This window comes from Zalophus californianus, chromosome 11, assembly GCF_009762305.2.
Source record: "Zalophus californianus isolate mZalCal1 chromosome 11, mZalCal1.pri.v2, whole genome shotgun sequence".
Lineage (NCBI taxonomy): Eukaryota > Metazoa > Chordata > Mammalia > Carnivora > Otariidae > Zalophus > Zalophus californianus.
Window position 1 is genome coordinate 21,257,437 of NC_045605.1, and position 13,853 is coordinate 21,271,289.

A 13,853-nucleotide genomic window follows, 5' to 3' on the forward strand; every position below is an offset into this window, starting at 1 on the left:
AAGGCAGACGCTTAACCATCTGAGCCACCCAGGCGCCCGAAATTTTCTTTTCCTAATTGTGTATTCCCACAGCTTCTCTTTCTGAAAATTAAGTTACTTGGTTGTTGGACTTACTGGGTTAGTCTCCTGATAGTCTATATTTACTTTTCTGTTTTCCACCTTTATCCTTCCTTCTGGGACATTTCCGAAACTTTTTTTTTCTAACCTGGTTTCCTTTTTTTCTGCTGTCATTATTTTTTTTTAATGTCCAAAAGCTTTTTAAAAATGTTCCTTTAATATCTTTCATATTAAAGACCTTTTCAAATTCTTGGTTGTCTGCTCTTTTTAGAGAGTGGGGCCCAAAAAGTGGATTGGAAGGTCTGTTTGGGGTTGGGCTCACTAAACGTGGGCCTCTCTCCCGTGATCTGGCTGAGTTATCATATTGTTACATAGGAACATATTTCTGTTATATAATTGTTTACATAGGCGATCCCTGATACTAGTATTTTTAGATCTTTCATGTAGGTAAGATTCCCTCAAGAAGGCTTGTATGAGTATATACTCTTAGGGATACGAGGCCAGCTGGCAGATTTCTGGGAGTAAGGTGGGGCAAGAAGGCTTCGAGTTTCAGCCTGATACTGATTGTGCCTGATACTCTCCAGTTAGGATTGGGTTTACCCTCTCAAGTCTTGTACCAGCTTTGGGGAGGAGCAGTTAATTGGGTACACAGAGGAGGGAGGGGTTCCAAGGTTCTTTAGGCTTCTTACATAGTCTTTCAACATATCCTCTTTTTAGCCCCACCTTCACCTCCACATTCTATTACCTGGAGTCACTAATCAAACGAGCCTTTTGGGAGTTCTGTGATATAAACCAAGTTGCTTTCCTTTCCTATTGATGGCTTTACGATTCATCATTTAAGTTACCACTTATCTGAAATTTTTCAATTTCCAAAATCTTGTTTTTCATACTCCATTCTTGTGGGTTATTGCATTTTACAAATTTACTATTTTTTATTTTTTTAAGATTTTATTTATTTATTCGACAGAGAGAGACACAGCGAGAGAGGGAACACAAGCAGGGGGAGTGGGAGAGGGAGAAGCAGGCTTCCCGTGGAGCAGGGAGCCCGATGCGGGGCTCGATCCCAGGACCCTAGGATCATGACCTGAGCCGAAGGCAGACGCTTAACAACTAAGCCACCCAGGCGTCCCAAATTTACTATTTTTTAATTATTAAATTAAATATTAAATTTTAATATTTACTATTCTAGTAAGGTCTGAGAAGGGAAGAGAGGCTTTTGTGTGCACTGATTCTCTCACATGCTATCTTTAACTGGTGTTCTGCCTGAAATCTGTACCTTTTTTTTTTCAGGCTAAGGTACCTTCACTCCACTCATACACAGAAACTGTGCAGGCCCTCCTCTTCCTTTGTTCATATTCTTGCAGCACGGTGTGCAAATGAGAGAAAACGGAGTAAATGACCTGGAAAACTTTATTACATGAAGCCTAATGCTGACATCACGGTTACAAACTTCTCCAGTAAGCACTCTGAAGTGCTCTGGCCTTTTTTTTTGGTCCCTGACTTTGCTTTAAAACAAGTGTGTGCTTTTTTGATAATACGTACGCTCATTTTACTCTCTTACTAGTATCACAATCAAGAGCTTTATACTCAAGGTATGTGGCCCAGTTTTAAGAACTGGAGAATTTAATGGAGAGGATCTTGACACCTTGAGTTCCCAGTCTAGTTCATTGTCAAAGGGGGAATATCTATAGTTTTTCCACATTATTTTGTTCTCAAGTCCCTTTCCCCAGAATTTTCTTTCCCATTTAAACTGGTTACTCTGCATTTAAAATCTGCATCGTAAAATGAGGCCAAACAGTCCTTTGCCTCCACCTGTTTCTTACACACTAAGAATGAGAAAGCAGGTAGGACTCGGCTATGGAGGTGCTGTTCCCTCAAAAAGGTTGGGAAAAGGTATGGTTTTGGAGCCTGGATACAAGACAGGGCAAAACTGGTTATCCTGACACGCTCTCACCACTACAAAAGAGTAGCTTGCTTCAGCTGGATGCCTTCCACCCACACTGCAGCACAGCCAGTCTTGCCAGTCTTTTTTGGGTGCTTCTCGCTCCCGCCACAAAGTTCTTTCATTGTTCACAGGATCGGTTCGCCAACAGCTGTTCCTAGCTTTTCGGCTCTGAGCTGTACCGCATTTTAAAGTTTCAGAAGCAGCACTTCTGAGTACGATTCGCACAATGCTGCCAGGCCGCTGGGCAAGGGGCTCAGAGGGCCGGGCAGGGGGGGTGTGCAGGTCCAGAGCGGCGCGGAGGGCACGCGAGCACCGCGCAGCCCACATAGCGTGTGCCGGCGTTCGAGGGGGCTTCGGCTCCGCCCAGCAGCCCGAGGGCCGCCCGGCTGCGGGCCACGCGCCGGATACCGGCTCGCGCTTGGGCCCAGAGATCCTTCGCGCTGATGCGCTCGAAAGTTCTTAAACCTCTCCAGCCTGGATCTCCCCTCGACTCCAAACTAACCCGGGCCTCGCCGGCTAACGCATCCGGCGCGCAGCCCGTTATGGCCATCCTTTAAAGCAATGGGACGAAGGGACGCGCGCTCTCCTGCTTTACGGCAAGGGTGCGCGGGTTTGCGACAGCGTGACGCCGGCAGAGTTTTGGCGGGAAAAGCGCTGCATTTGGATTCCTGTGGTGGCGGGCAAAGGACGGCCTGGTGAGGAGGGGCGGCCGGTAGGGTGGGAAAGCAGCCTGTAGAAGGAGTTCGGGGTCTACATTAGTTGGGAGGGGCATGGCGAGAGAAAGTTAGCGGTGACGAGCGAAGGGAATCGGAGAGACTCCCGCTGAGGGGCGGTTTCGGAGGGTGGAGGAGTGTGGGACCGGGGAACCCCGTGGTGGGGGGATTGGAGAGACTACCCCTTTGCCGGCTGAGGACCCCAGCGGTTTGGGCGCCGGCCGTCTAGAGTGCCTGCCAAGCCTTCCTTCCGCTTCTGGGGGCAGTTTGGCCCCGCCCCAGGCTCCTCCCGGCCTTTGGGACGGCGTGGGGTGGGTATTGGAGCTGAGCAAGCGGGAGGAGGGGCTGCAGGCGTCCTAGTTAAACTCTGTTCTTCTCCACTAACTCGCAGCCCGTCGCCCGTCTCACCCTCCGTCCGTCCCTAGTCATTCCCCTCAAAGCATATGTGCCCCCAGCTCCTCAGCAGAGCCGCTGCCTTTTCTCAGAGGCCTGAGGAAGGCAGTTTCTGCTTCGTTCTGCGTGGGAATGGGGATGGTGATTTACACCACAGAATGCCAGAATTTAGAATACTTGCTTGTGGTTTAAAGCCTTGGATAAAATACGGATGAGGTGTAAGGGGAAACCAAACTGTTAGTTATATTGAGGGATCATGGCAGATGGTTGACGCTTATCCTCACCCCCATCTTTTCTGGGTTCCTGCCTTTTACAGCCGTGGTCCATCGTGAAGTCATGGCAGTGCCCTTTGTGGAAGACTGGGACTTGGTGCAAACCCTGGGAGAAGGTGCCTATGGAGAGTGAGTTCGAGTCCCTTTACCCTGCCTTCACACTTGCTTTAGATTTCTGTCTGTTGTCTTGAGTACGTATTTGTTGTTTTGGAATTGTTTATTCTAATACAGTGGCATCTTAGAGAACAGATCTTTGCGTTTGAAGTCTACGATTTTTGGAAACTAGAGCCGCACTTTTATAAGGATTAATCCCCCCCCTCTTTTTTTAAAAAAACACTTTCTCTGTAAAGAGCTGGAAGAGACCTGTGAAGTCATTTTCTCCTCCCACATATTCCATCCTGGGATTTAAGCATAGTGGTTAAATGAGCAAATGAACAGACTCTTGAGTCAGACTGCCTCACTTCAGATCTTCACTCACCACATTGGTTTGTGTTCTTAGGCAAACTTCTTCATGTGTGCCTGTTTCCTCAGCTCTAAGGTGACAATAATAGTACCTACCTCTTAGAACAGTTACCACAGACATATGTAGTATGAGGTTAATAAATCTTAGGTAGTGTTATTAAAATTAAATGAATAGAGCATGTGTATATGTGATGTGGCATGGAATTACTGTTACTCCATTTTAGTTTATTTTATCCAGTATTTATTAAATAACCTTTGGATGTACAACATAATGACCTCTTTAGAGCATTATTCATCATACTTCACATTTCAGAAAAGAGTAGTATCTGTTGAGAACATGGCAGAAACTGTTTCCTTGGTTTCTACTGGGTAGAGTAATGAAGGTAAAATTGTTGAGTCATAATTAATCTTTTGAAGTTTTCAAAGAAATCGAATTCAGTTGTCTTCCTTTTCCTTTTTAGGGTTCAACTTGCTGTGAATAGAAGAACTGAAGAAGCAGTTGCAGTCAAGATTGTAGACATGAAGCGTGCCATAGACTGTCCAGAAAATATTAAGAAAGAGATCTGTATCAATAAAATGTTAAATCATGAGAATGTAGTGAAATTCTATGGTCACAGGAGAGAAGGCAATATCCAGTATCTATTTCTGGAGTACTGTAGTGGAGGAGAACTTTTTGACAGAATTGGTATGGAAATAAGCTTTAAGATAACTATTCTACTAAATAAGTTTCTAAATTTGTTTTTTAATCTTGGGTCTGCTATTTGGTCATTGTCCATTCAGAACTGCTTATGCAACAGTGAAATTGGAGTAACTTTTCTTGTTTTTACAAGTTACATTAACACATTAAAGCATATATGGAATCATCAAGGAAAACCTTTTCCCCAAATTGTATATGTGATTTTGGTCAGGATTGCTGTTTTGTAGAGTTTAAGGATGATAAACTAATCTCATGGTGAAGTATCATTAGTGCAATGTATACTCACTATACAGTGATTTTTCTTTATAGACATTCCAGTTATATGAAATCATTACATACATTTACAGAGCCAACATAATAGCATGTTATATTTTTTCTTTATTTATTTAAGTGAAATTAACTTGAGAATTTTCTAGAATTGCTTTGCCTATATTTAGTAAATTCTGTACTTGCTACTTCAATGTTCTATGTAGATTCAAAGGCTTGGTATTGCAGGACTCTGAGAAGTACACAAGAATAATATTATGTGGATCTAAATTTATTATTTAAAGCTGTTGTGTTCATATTTAAAAGCTGATTATTAGACTCTCCAGTATGTATCTCAGGAGAGAGTTCAGTGTAAAAGAAACCAAGAGGTAAAGAGGGAGATCAAAATTTAAATATTTAGTGAAATCAGTTTATATTTGCCCAGGCTTACACTTTGGCAATTACATTTCAGGGGTGGGGAAAATATTGTCAGCATTTGGAAGAAATTAGGGGAGAATTTGAAAGATACCAAATGAATGATGGTTAGTGTATGATAAGCAGAGATTTTCAAGGTATGGCTTCCATTCTTGATTTGGATAGTAGTTTGTTGTTTCTCTCTGTAACTTTCCTGTGATGTTAATTTATTTTTGCCACATAACAGATGGGGAAATGTGAGTTATTAAATATTGTACAAGTTAGTGGACACCAGGGTCTTAATTGTTACCATAAGATTCTGTTTGCCAGAGTACCATCACAAAAGTCTAACCTAATTAGGAGACTGTGGTTGATACCTGATTATGTTTACCTGGCAAACTAACTTTCATTATTAATTCTTACAGAGCCAGACATAGGCATGCCTGAACAAGATGCTCAGAGGTTCTTCCATCAACTCATGGCAGGGGTGGTAGGTACAGTTGTCTCTTTTCCTTTTGCTTAAAATTATTATGAATGAAGTAAGTTACCAAATTTTTGTATGTTTCCCTCTGTTTCTCTTTTAGGTTTATCTACATGGTATTGGGATAACTCATAGGGATATTAAGCCAGAAAATCTCCTATTGGATGAAAGGGGTAAGTTGAGCATTTTGTCACTGCTGCCTAAATTATTTTATTTTATTTTATTTTTTTTTAAACCTAGAGAGAGAGAAAACAAGCAGGGGGAGCAGCGGGCTGAGGGAGAAGCAGGCTCCCCGCTGAGCAAGGAGCCCGATGCAGGACTCCATCCCAGGACCCTGGGATCATGACCTGAGCCGAAGGCAGCTGCTTAACTGACTGAGCCACCCAGACGTCCCTGCCTAAATTATTTTAATCCATAGAAGGCAGGTTCGAAGCTTTTGCATTATTGAAATCTTAGGGCAGAAAATCTGAAAAGTCTAGGAAGTTTGAGAGACTCCATATATTTAGACTTCACAAGTCCTTCCTGATATAGTTGTGGATGAGAGAGAAATCTAACCTAGATGCTCACTAAATGAATAGCTGTATGAATAGTCTTAAAATGACTTTTCAATGAATTAAAGTTTCTGTTGGAATACCCTGGACTTTAGCCTTATCTTGTTTTATTTAATTAGGTAGATAGTTAGTTTGTGTCAAATTTTTATTTAAATTCCAGTTAGTTAACATATAGTGTAATATTAGTTTCAGGAGTAGAATTTTGTGATTCATCACTTACATATGACACCCAGTGCTCATCACAAGTACCCTCCTTAATACCCATCATCCATTTAACCCATCCCCCCACCTACCTCCCCTCCAGCAACCCTGTTTATTCTCTATAGTTAAGAGTCTCTTTTATGGTTTGCCTCTCTTCCTGCCTCCATGTTCATCTGTTTCGTTTCTTAAATTCCACATATGAGTGAAATCATATGGCATTTGTCTCTGACTGACTTATTTCTCTTAGCATAATACTCTTTAGCTCCATCCACCTCATTGCAAATGGCAAGATTTCATTCTTTTGCATGGCTGAATAATATTCCATTATATACCGCAACTTATTTATCCATCAGCCGGTGGACACCTGGGCTCTTTCCATAATTTGGCTATTGTTAATAATGCTGCTATCAACAGCAGGGTGTATGTGTCCTTTCAAATCGGTATTTTTGTATCCTTTGGGTAAATACCTAATAGTGCAGTTGCTGGGCTGTAGGGTAGTTCTGTTTTTTTGTTTTAAGATTTTATCTATTTATGTATTTATTTGAGAGAGCGCGAGTGAGCGAGAGAGTGTGTGTGGGGGGGGGTGGGAGAGGGGTAAGCCGACTCCATGCTGAGTGCAGAGCCCGACTTGGGGCTTGATCTCAGGACCCTGAGATCATGACCTGAGTGGAAATCAAGAGTGGGAGGCTTAACCATCTGCACCACCCAGGAACCCCAGGGCAATTCTATTTTTAACTTTTTGCGGAACCTTCATATTGTTTTCCAGAATGGCTGCAACCAGTTTGCATTCCCACCAGCAGTGCCAGGGGATTCCTCTTTCTCTGCATCCTCACCAGCATCTGTTGTTTCCTGTGTTGTTGACAGGTGTGAGGTGATATCTCATTGTAGTTTTGATTTGCATTTCCCTGATAATGACTGATGTTGAGCACATTTTTGTGTGTCTGTTAGCCATCTGTATGTCTTTGGAAAAATGTCTGTTCGTATCTTCTGCCCATTTCCTAACTGGATTATTTGTTTATTAGGTGATTGAGTTTGAGAAGTTCTTTATAGATCTTGGATACTAACCCTTTATCAGATATGTCATTTGCAAATATCTTCTCCCATTCCAAAGGTTGCTGTTTAGTTTTGTTGATTGTTTCCTTTGCTGTAAAGAAGCTTTTTATCTTGATGAAATCCTAATAGTTCATTTTTGCTTTTGTTTCCCTTGCCTCCAGAGATGTGTCTAGTAAGAAGTTGCTACTGTCGATGTCAAAGAGGTTGCTGCCTGTGTTCCTCTCTAGGATTTTGAGGGTTTCCTGTATCATGTTTAGGTCTTTCATCTATTTTTTTTTTTTAGATTTTATTTATTTTTTTGACAGAGAGCGGGTACACACGAGCACAAGCAGATGGAGCAGCAGGCAGAGGGAAAAGGAAGGGCAGGCTCCCCGTTGAGCAGAGAGCCTGACATGGGGCTTGATCCCAGAACCCTGGGATCATGACCTGAGCCGAAGGTAGATGCTTAACCAACTGAACCACCCAGGCGCCCCTGCTCTTTCATCTATTTTGAATTTGTTATTGTGTATAGTGTAAGAAAGTAGTCCATTTGCGTTTTTTTTTTTTTTTTAATTTAAGAGAGAGGGAGAGAGTATGAGGTGGGGAGGCAGATGGAGAGGGAGAGAGAAACTCAAGCAGACTCCACACTGAGTACAGAGATCTCACGACCTGAGCCGAAACCAAGAGTTGGATGTTCAATGAACTGTGCCACCCAGGCACCCCTAGTTTCATTCTTTTGCATGTTGCTGTCCAGTTTTCCCAACACCATTTGTTGAAGAGACCGTCTTTTTTCCATTGGTTATTCTTTCATGCTTGTTGGAGATTAGTTGACCAGATAGCTGTGGGTCCATTTCTAAATTTTCTATTCTGTTCCACTGATTTATATATCTGTTTTTGTGCCAGTACATACTGTCTTAATGATTACAGCTTTGTAATACAGCTTAAAGTCCAGAATTGTGATGCCTCCAGCTTTGCTTTTCTTCTTCAAGATTGATTTGGCTATTTGGGGTCTTTTGTGGTTCCATACAAATTTTAGGATTGTTTATTCTAGCTCTGTGAAAAATGCTGGTGGTATTTTGATAGGGATTGCATTAAATGAGTAGATTGCTTTGGATAGTATAGACATTTTAACAATATTTGTTCTTCCAATCCATGAGCATGGAATGGTTTTCCATTTCTTCATGTCCTCTTCAATTTCTTTCATAAGTGTTCTGTAGTTTTCAGCATACAGATCTTTTACCTCTTTGGTTTTATTCCTAGGTATCTTACGGTTTTTGGTACAATCGATTCCTTGATTTCTCTTTCTGCTGCTGCTTTATTGGTGTATAGAAATCCAACAGATTTCTATCATTCTTTTTTTTTTTAATCGTAATACATTTATTTCACTTACATCAACCTGATCCATGTGCTCTTAACAATTTTGCTTGGATTGCTCAAGAAGAATTTTTTTTTATTAACATATAATGTATTACTTGTTTCAGAGGTACAGGTCTGTGATTCATCAGTCTTTACACAATTCATAGCGCTCACCATAGCACATACCCTCCCCAGTGTCCATCACCCAGCCATCCCATCCTTCCCACCCCCTCCCCCTCCAGAAACCCTCAGTTTGTTTCCTGAGATTAAGAGTCTCTTATGGTTTGTCTCCCTCTCTGGTTTTGTCTAGTTTCATTTTTTCCTCTTCCCCTATGATCCTCTGTCTTGTTTCTCAAATTCCACATATCAGTGAGATCATATGATAATTGTCTTTCTCTGATTGACTTATTTCACTTGGCATAACACCCTCTTAATTCCATGCACGTCGTTGCAAATGGCAAGATTTCGTTTTTTTTTTTTTAAGATTTTATTTATTTGACACAGAGAGTACAGATAGGTAGAGCGGCAGGGCAGAGGGAGAGGGAGAAGCAGGCTCTCCGCGGAGCAGGGAGTCCGACGCAGGGCTCGATCCCAGGACCCTGGGATCATGACCTGAGCCGAGGGCAGCCACTTAACTGGCTGAGCCACCCAGGCGCCCCAAGATTTCATTTTTTAATTGCTGCATAATATTCCATTGTAGATATGTGTACCACGTCTTCTTTATGCATTCGTCTGTTGATGGACATCTAGACTCTTTCCATAGTTTGGCTATTGTGGACATTGCTGCTATAAACATCGGGGTGCACATACCCCTTCGGATCCCTACATTTGTATCTTTGGGGTATACCCAGTAGTGCAATTGCTGGGTCATAGGGTAGCTCTATTTTCAACATTTGGAGGAACCTCCATACTGTTTTCCAGAGTGGCTGCACCACCTTGCATTCCCACCAACAGTGCAGGAGCGTTCCCCTTTCTCTGCATCCTCACCAACATCTGTCGTTTCCTGACTTGTTAATTTTAGCCATTCTGACTGTTGTGAGGTGGTATCTCATTGAGATTTTGATTTGTATTTCCCTGATGCCGAGTGATATTCAGCACTTTTTCATGTCTTTTGGCCATTTGGATGTCTTTTTTGCAGAAATGTCTGTTCATGTCTTCTGCCCATTTCTTGATTGGATCATTTGTTCCTTGGGTGTTGAGTTTGATAAGGTCTTTATAGATTTTTGGATACTAGCCCTTTATCTGATATGTCATTTGCAAATATCTTCTCCCATTCTGTCAGCTGTCTTTTGGTTTTGTTGACTGTTTCTTTTGCTGTGCAAAAGCTTTTTATCTTGATGAAGTCCCAATAGTTCATTTTTGCCCTCGCTTCTCTTGCCTTTGGCGATGTTTCTAGGAAGAAGTTGCTGTGGCTGAGGTCGAAGAGGTTGCTGCCTGTGTTCTCCTTTAGGATTTTGATGGACTCCTGCCTCACATTGAGGTCTCTCAACCATTTTGAGTCTATTTTTGTGTGTGGTGTAAGGAAATCGTCCAGTTTCATTCTTCTGCATGTGGCTGTCCAATTTTCCCAACACAATTTGTTGAAGAGACTGTCTTTTTTCCATTGGACATTCTTTCCTGCTTTGTCGACGATTAGTTGACCATAGAGTTGAGGGTCCATTTCTGGGCTCTCTATTCTGTTCCATTGATCGATGTGTCTGTTTCTGTGCCAGTACCATACTGTCTTGATGATGACAGCTTTGTAATAGAGCTGGAAGTCCGGATTTGTGATGCCACCAGCTTTGCTTTTCTTTTCTTTTTCAACATTCCTCTGGCTATTCGGGGTCTTTCTGGTTCCATACAAATTTTAGGATGATTTATGCCGTTTTCTTTGAAAAAAGTGGATGGTATTTTGCTGGGGATTGCATTGAATGTGTAGATTGCTCTAGGTAGCATTGACATCTTCACAATAGTTGTTCTTCCAATCCATGAGCATGGAATGTTTTTCCATTTCTTTATGTCTTCCTCAATTTCTTTCATGAGTATTTTATAGTTTTCTGAGTACAGTTTCTTTGCCTCTTGGGTTAGATTTACTCCTAGGTATCTTATGGTTTTGGGCGCAATTGTAAATGGGATCAACTCCTTAATTTCTCTTTCTTCTGTCTTGTTGGTGTATAGGAATGCCACTGATTTCTGTGCATTGATTTTATATCCTGCCACTTTACTGAATTCCTGTATGAGTTCTAGAAGTTTTGGGGTGGAGTCTTTTCGGTTTTCCACATAAAGTATCATATCATCTGCAAAGAGTGAGAGTTTGACTTCCTCTTTGCCGATTTGGATGCCTTTGATTTCTTTTTGTTTCTGATTGCTGTGGCTAGGACGTCTAATACTATGTTGAATAGCAGTGGTGATAGTGGACGTCCCTGCCATGTTCCTGACCTTAGGGGGAAAGCTCTCAGTTTTTCCCCATTGAGAACGATATTCGCTGTGGGTTTTTCATAGATGGCTTTTATGATATTGAGGTATGTACCCTCTATCCCTATAGTCTGAAGAGTTTTGATCAAGAAAGGATGCTGTACTTTGTCAAATGCTTTTTCTGCCTCTATTGAGAGGATCATACGGTTCTTGTTCTTCTTTTATTAATGTATTGTATCACATTGATTGATTTGCGGATGTTGAACCACCCTTGCAACCCAGGAATAAATCCCACTTGATTGCGGTGAATCATTCTTTTAATGTACTGTTGGATTCGATTTGCTGGTATCTTATTGAGAATTTTTGCATCCATGTTCATCAGGGATATTGACCTGTAGTTCTCTTTTTTAGTGGTTCTTTGTCTGGTTTTGGAATGAAAGTAAGGTGGCCTCGTAGAATGAGTTAGGAAGTTTTCCTTCCATTTCTATTTTTTGGAACAGTTTGAGAATAGGTATTCACTCTCCTTTAAATGTTTGGTAGAATTCCTCTGTGAAGCCATCTGGCCCCAGACTTTTTTTTTGGGAGATTTTTGATTATCGATTCAGTTTCTTTGCTTGTTATTTGTTTGTTCAAGTTTTCATGTTTCTAGGAATTTATCCATTTCTTGCAGATTTCCCAATTTGTTGGCATATAATTTTTCATACTATTCTCTTATAATTGTTTATATTTTTGTGGTGTTGGTTGTTATCTCTCTTCTCTCATTCTCATTGTTTATTTGGGTCCTTTCTCTTTTCTTTTTGTTAAGTCTGGCTAGGGGTTTATTAATTTTATTGTTTTGAAGAACTAGCTCCTGTTTTCACTGATCTGTTCTGCTGGGTTTTTTGATTGTTTCTGTATCATTTCTTCTCTAATCTTTTTTATTTCCCTTCTTTTGCTGGCTTTAGGCTTCATTTGTTATTTTTCTAGCTCCTTTGTGTGTAAGGGTTGTTGCTTATTTGAGATTTTTCTTGCTTCTTGAGGCAGGCTTGTGTTGCTATATATTTCCCTCTTATGACTGCTTTTGCTGCATCCCAAAGGCTTTTTCATGTTTTCATTATCATTTGTTTCCATGTGGTTTTTAATTCTTTAATCTCCTGGTTGGGCCATTCATTATTTAGTAGCATATTTTTTTTATATGCCAAAATGAGTAGTAAAAGTACCTCATTTATTGTAATTGTGTAGCAGTCAGTTTTCTTTAGACTAATGCACTGTACAGAACTTTCTGCAATGATCGAAATGTTCTGTACCTCTGTACATCAAGAGTAACTGCTAACCTCATGTGGCCATTGAGCATTCAAAATATGCCTATTGTGACTGAGATGAATTTTTTTTATTAATATATAATGTATTATTTGTTTCAGGGGTAGAAGTCTGTGATTCATCAGTCTTACACAATACACAGTGCTCACCACAACACTTACCCTCCCTAGTGTCCATCACCTAGCCACTCCATCCCTCCCATCCACCTCCACTCCAGCAACCCTAGTTTGTTTCCTGAGATTAAGAGTCTGTATGGTTTGTCTCCCTCTCTGGTTTCTTCTTGTTTCATTTTTTCCTCTCTTGCCCTATGATCCTCTGCCTTGTTTCTCAAATCATTCTTTAGTAGGATGTTTTTTAATCTCCATGTATTTGTGGTCTTTCCAAATTTTTTCTGTGGTTGACTTCAAGTTTCATAGCGTTGTGGTCAAAAAGTATATATGGTATGATCTCAGTCTTTTTGTACGTGTTGGGCCCATTTACGACTCAGTATGTAGTCTGTTCTGGAGAATGTCCCATATGCACTTGAAAGAAATGTGCATTCTGTTGCTTTAGGATGAAATGTTCTGAATATATCTGTTAAGTCCGTCTGGGCCAGTGTGTCATTTGAAGCCATTGTTTCCTTCTTGATTTTCTGCTTAGATGATCTGTCCATTGCTGTAAGTGGGGTGTTAAAGTCCCTTGCTATTATTGTATTATTATCAATGAGTTCCTTATGTTTGTTATTGTTTTATATATTTGAGTGCTTTCAAGTTAGGGGCATAAATATTTATACTTGTTAGGTCCTCTTGTTAGATAGACCCCTTTATTATGATATGATGCCCTTCTTCATCTCTTGTTACAGTCTTTGGCTTAAAATCTCATTCGGCTCGGGGTGTCTGGGTGGCTCAATCGGTTCAGCATCTCGTTCTAGATCTTAGCTCAGGTCTTGATCTCAGGGCCGTGAGTTCAAGCCCTGTGTTGGGCTCCAGGCTGGGTGTGGAGCTTACTTTAAAAAATAAATAAAATAAAATAAAATCTCGTTTGTCTGACATAAATATTGCTACGCCAGCTTTCTTTTGACTTCCATTAACATGATAAATGGTTCTCTGTCCCTTCAGTTTCAATCTGCAGGTGTCTTTAAGTCTAAAATGAGTCTCTTGTAGACAGCATATCCATTCTGTTTTTTAATCCATTCTGACACCCTATGTTTTTTGATTGGAGCATTTAGTCCATTTACACTCAGAGTAATTATTGATAGATATGAATTTAGTTCCATTGCATTACCTATAAAGTTGTTGTTTCTGGAGATTTTTCTCAGTTCCTTTCTAGTCTTTGTTGTTTTTGGTCTTTCTTTCCCACTC

The 13,853-nt window shown here is 40.9% G+C and overlaps 1 protein-coding gene across 5 annotated transcripts in view; it reads left to right on the forward strand.

Moving 5' to 3' along the window:
* Window positions 1-1,274: 1,274 nt before the first annotated feature.
* The window catches only part of CHEK1 (checkpoint kinase 1), a 78,001-nt gene continuing 65,422 nt past the window's right edge, over window positions 1,275-13,853 (forward strand). For all 5 annotated transcript variants that reach the window (XR_003517614.2, XR_004819438.1, XM_027581141.1 and 2 more), the window contains exons 1-5: window positions 1,275-2,697; window positions 3,425-3,509; window positions 4,304-4,527; window positions 5,625-5,689; window positions 5,784-5,853. Coding sequence is in view for 3 of the 5 variants with exons in the window: in XM_027581141.1 (XP_027436942.1) it covers window positions 3,445-3,509; window positions 4,304-4,527; window positions 5,625-5,689; window positions 5,784-5,853 (424 nt within the window). In the remaining 2 variants the exon portion in view is untranslated. The remainder of the gene's footprint in view (window positions 2,698-3,424; window positions 3,510-4,303; window positions 4,528-5,624; window positions 5,690-5,783; window positions 5,854-13,853) is intronic.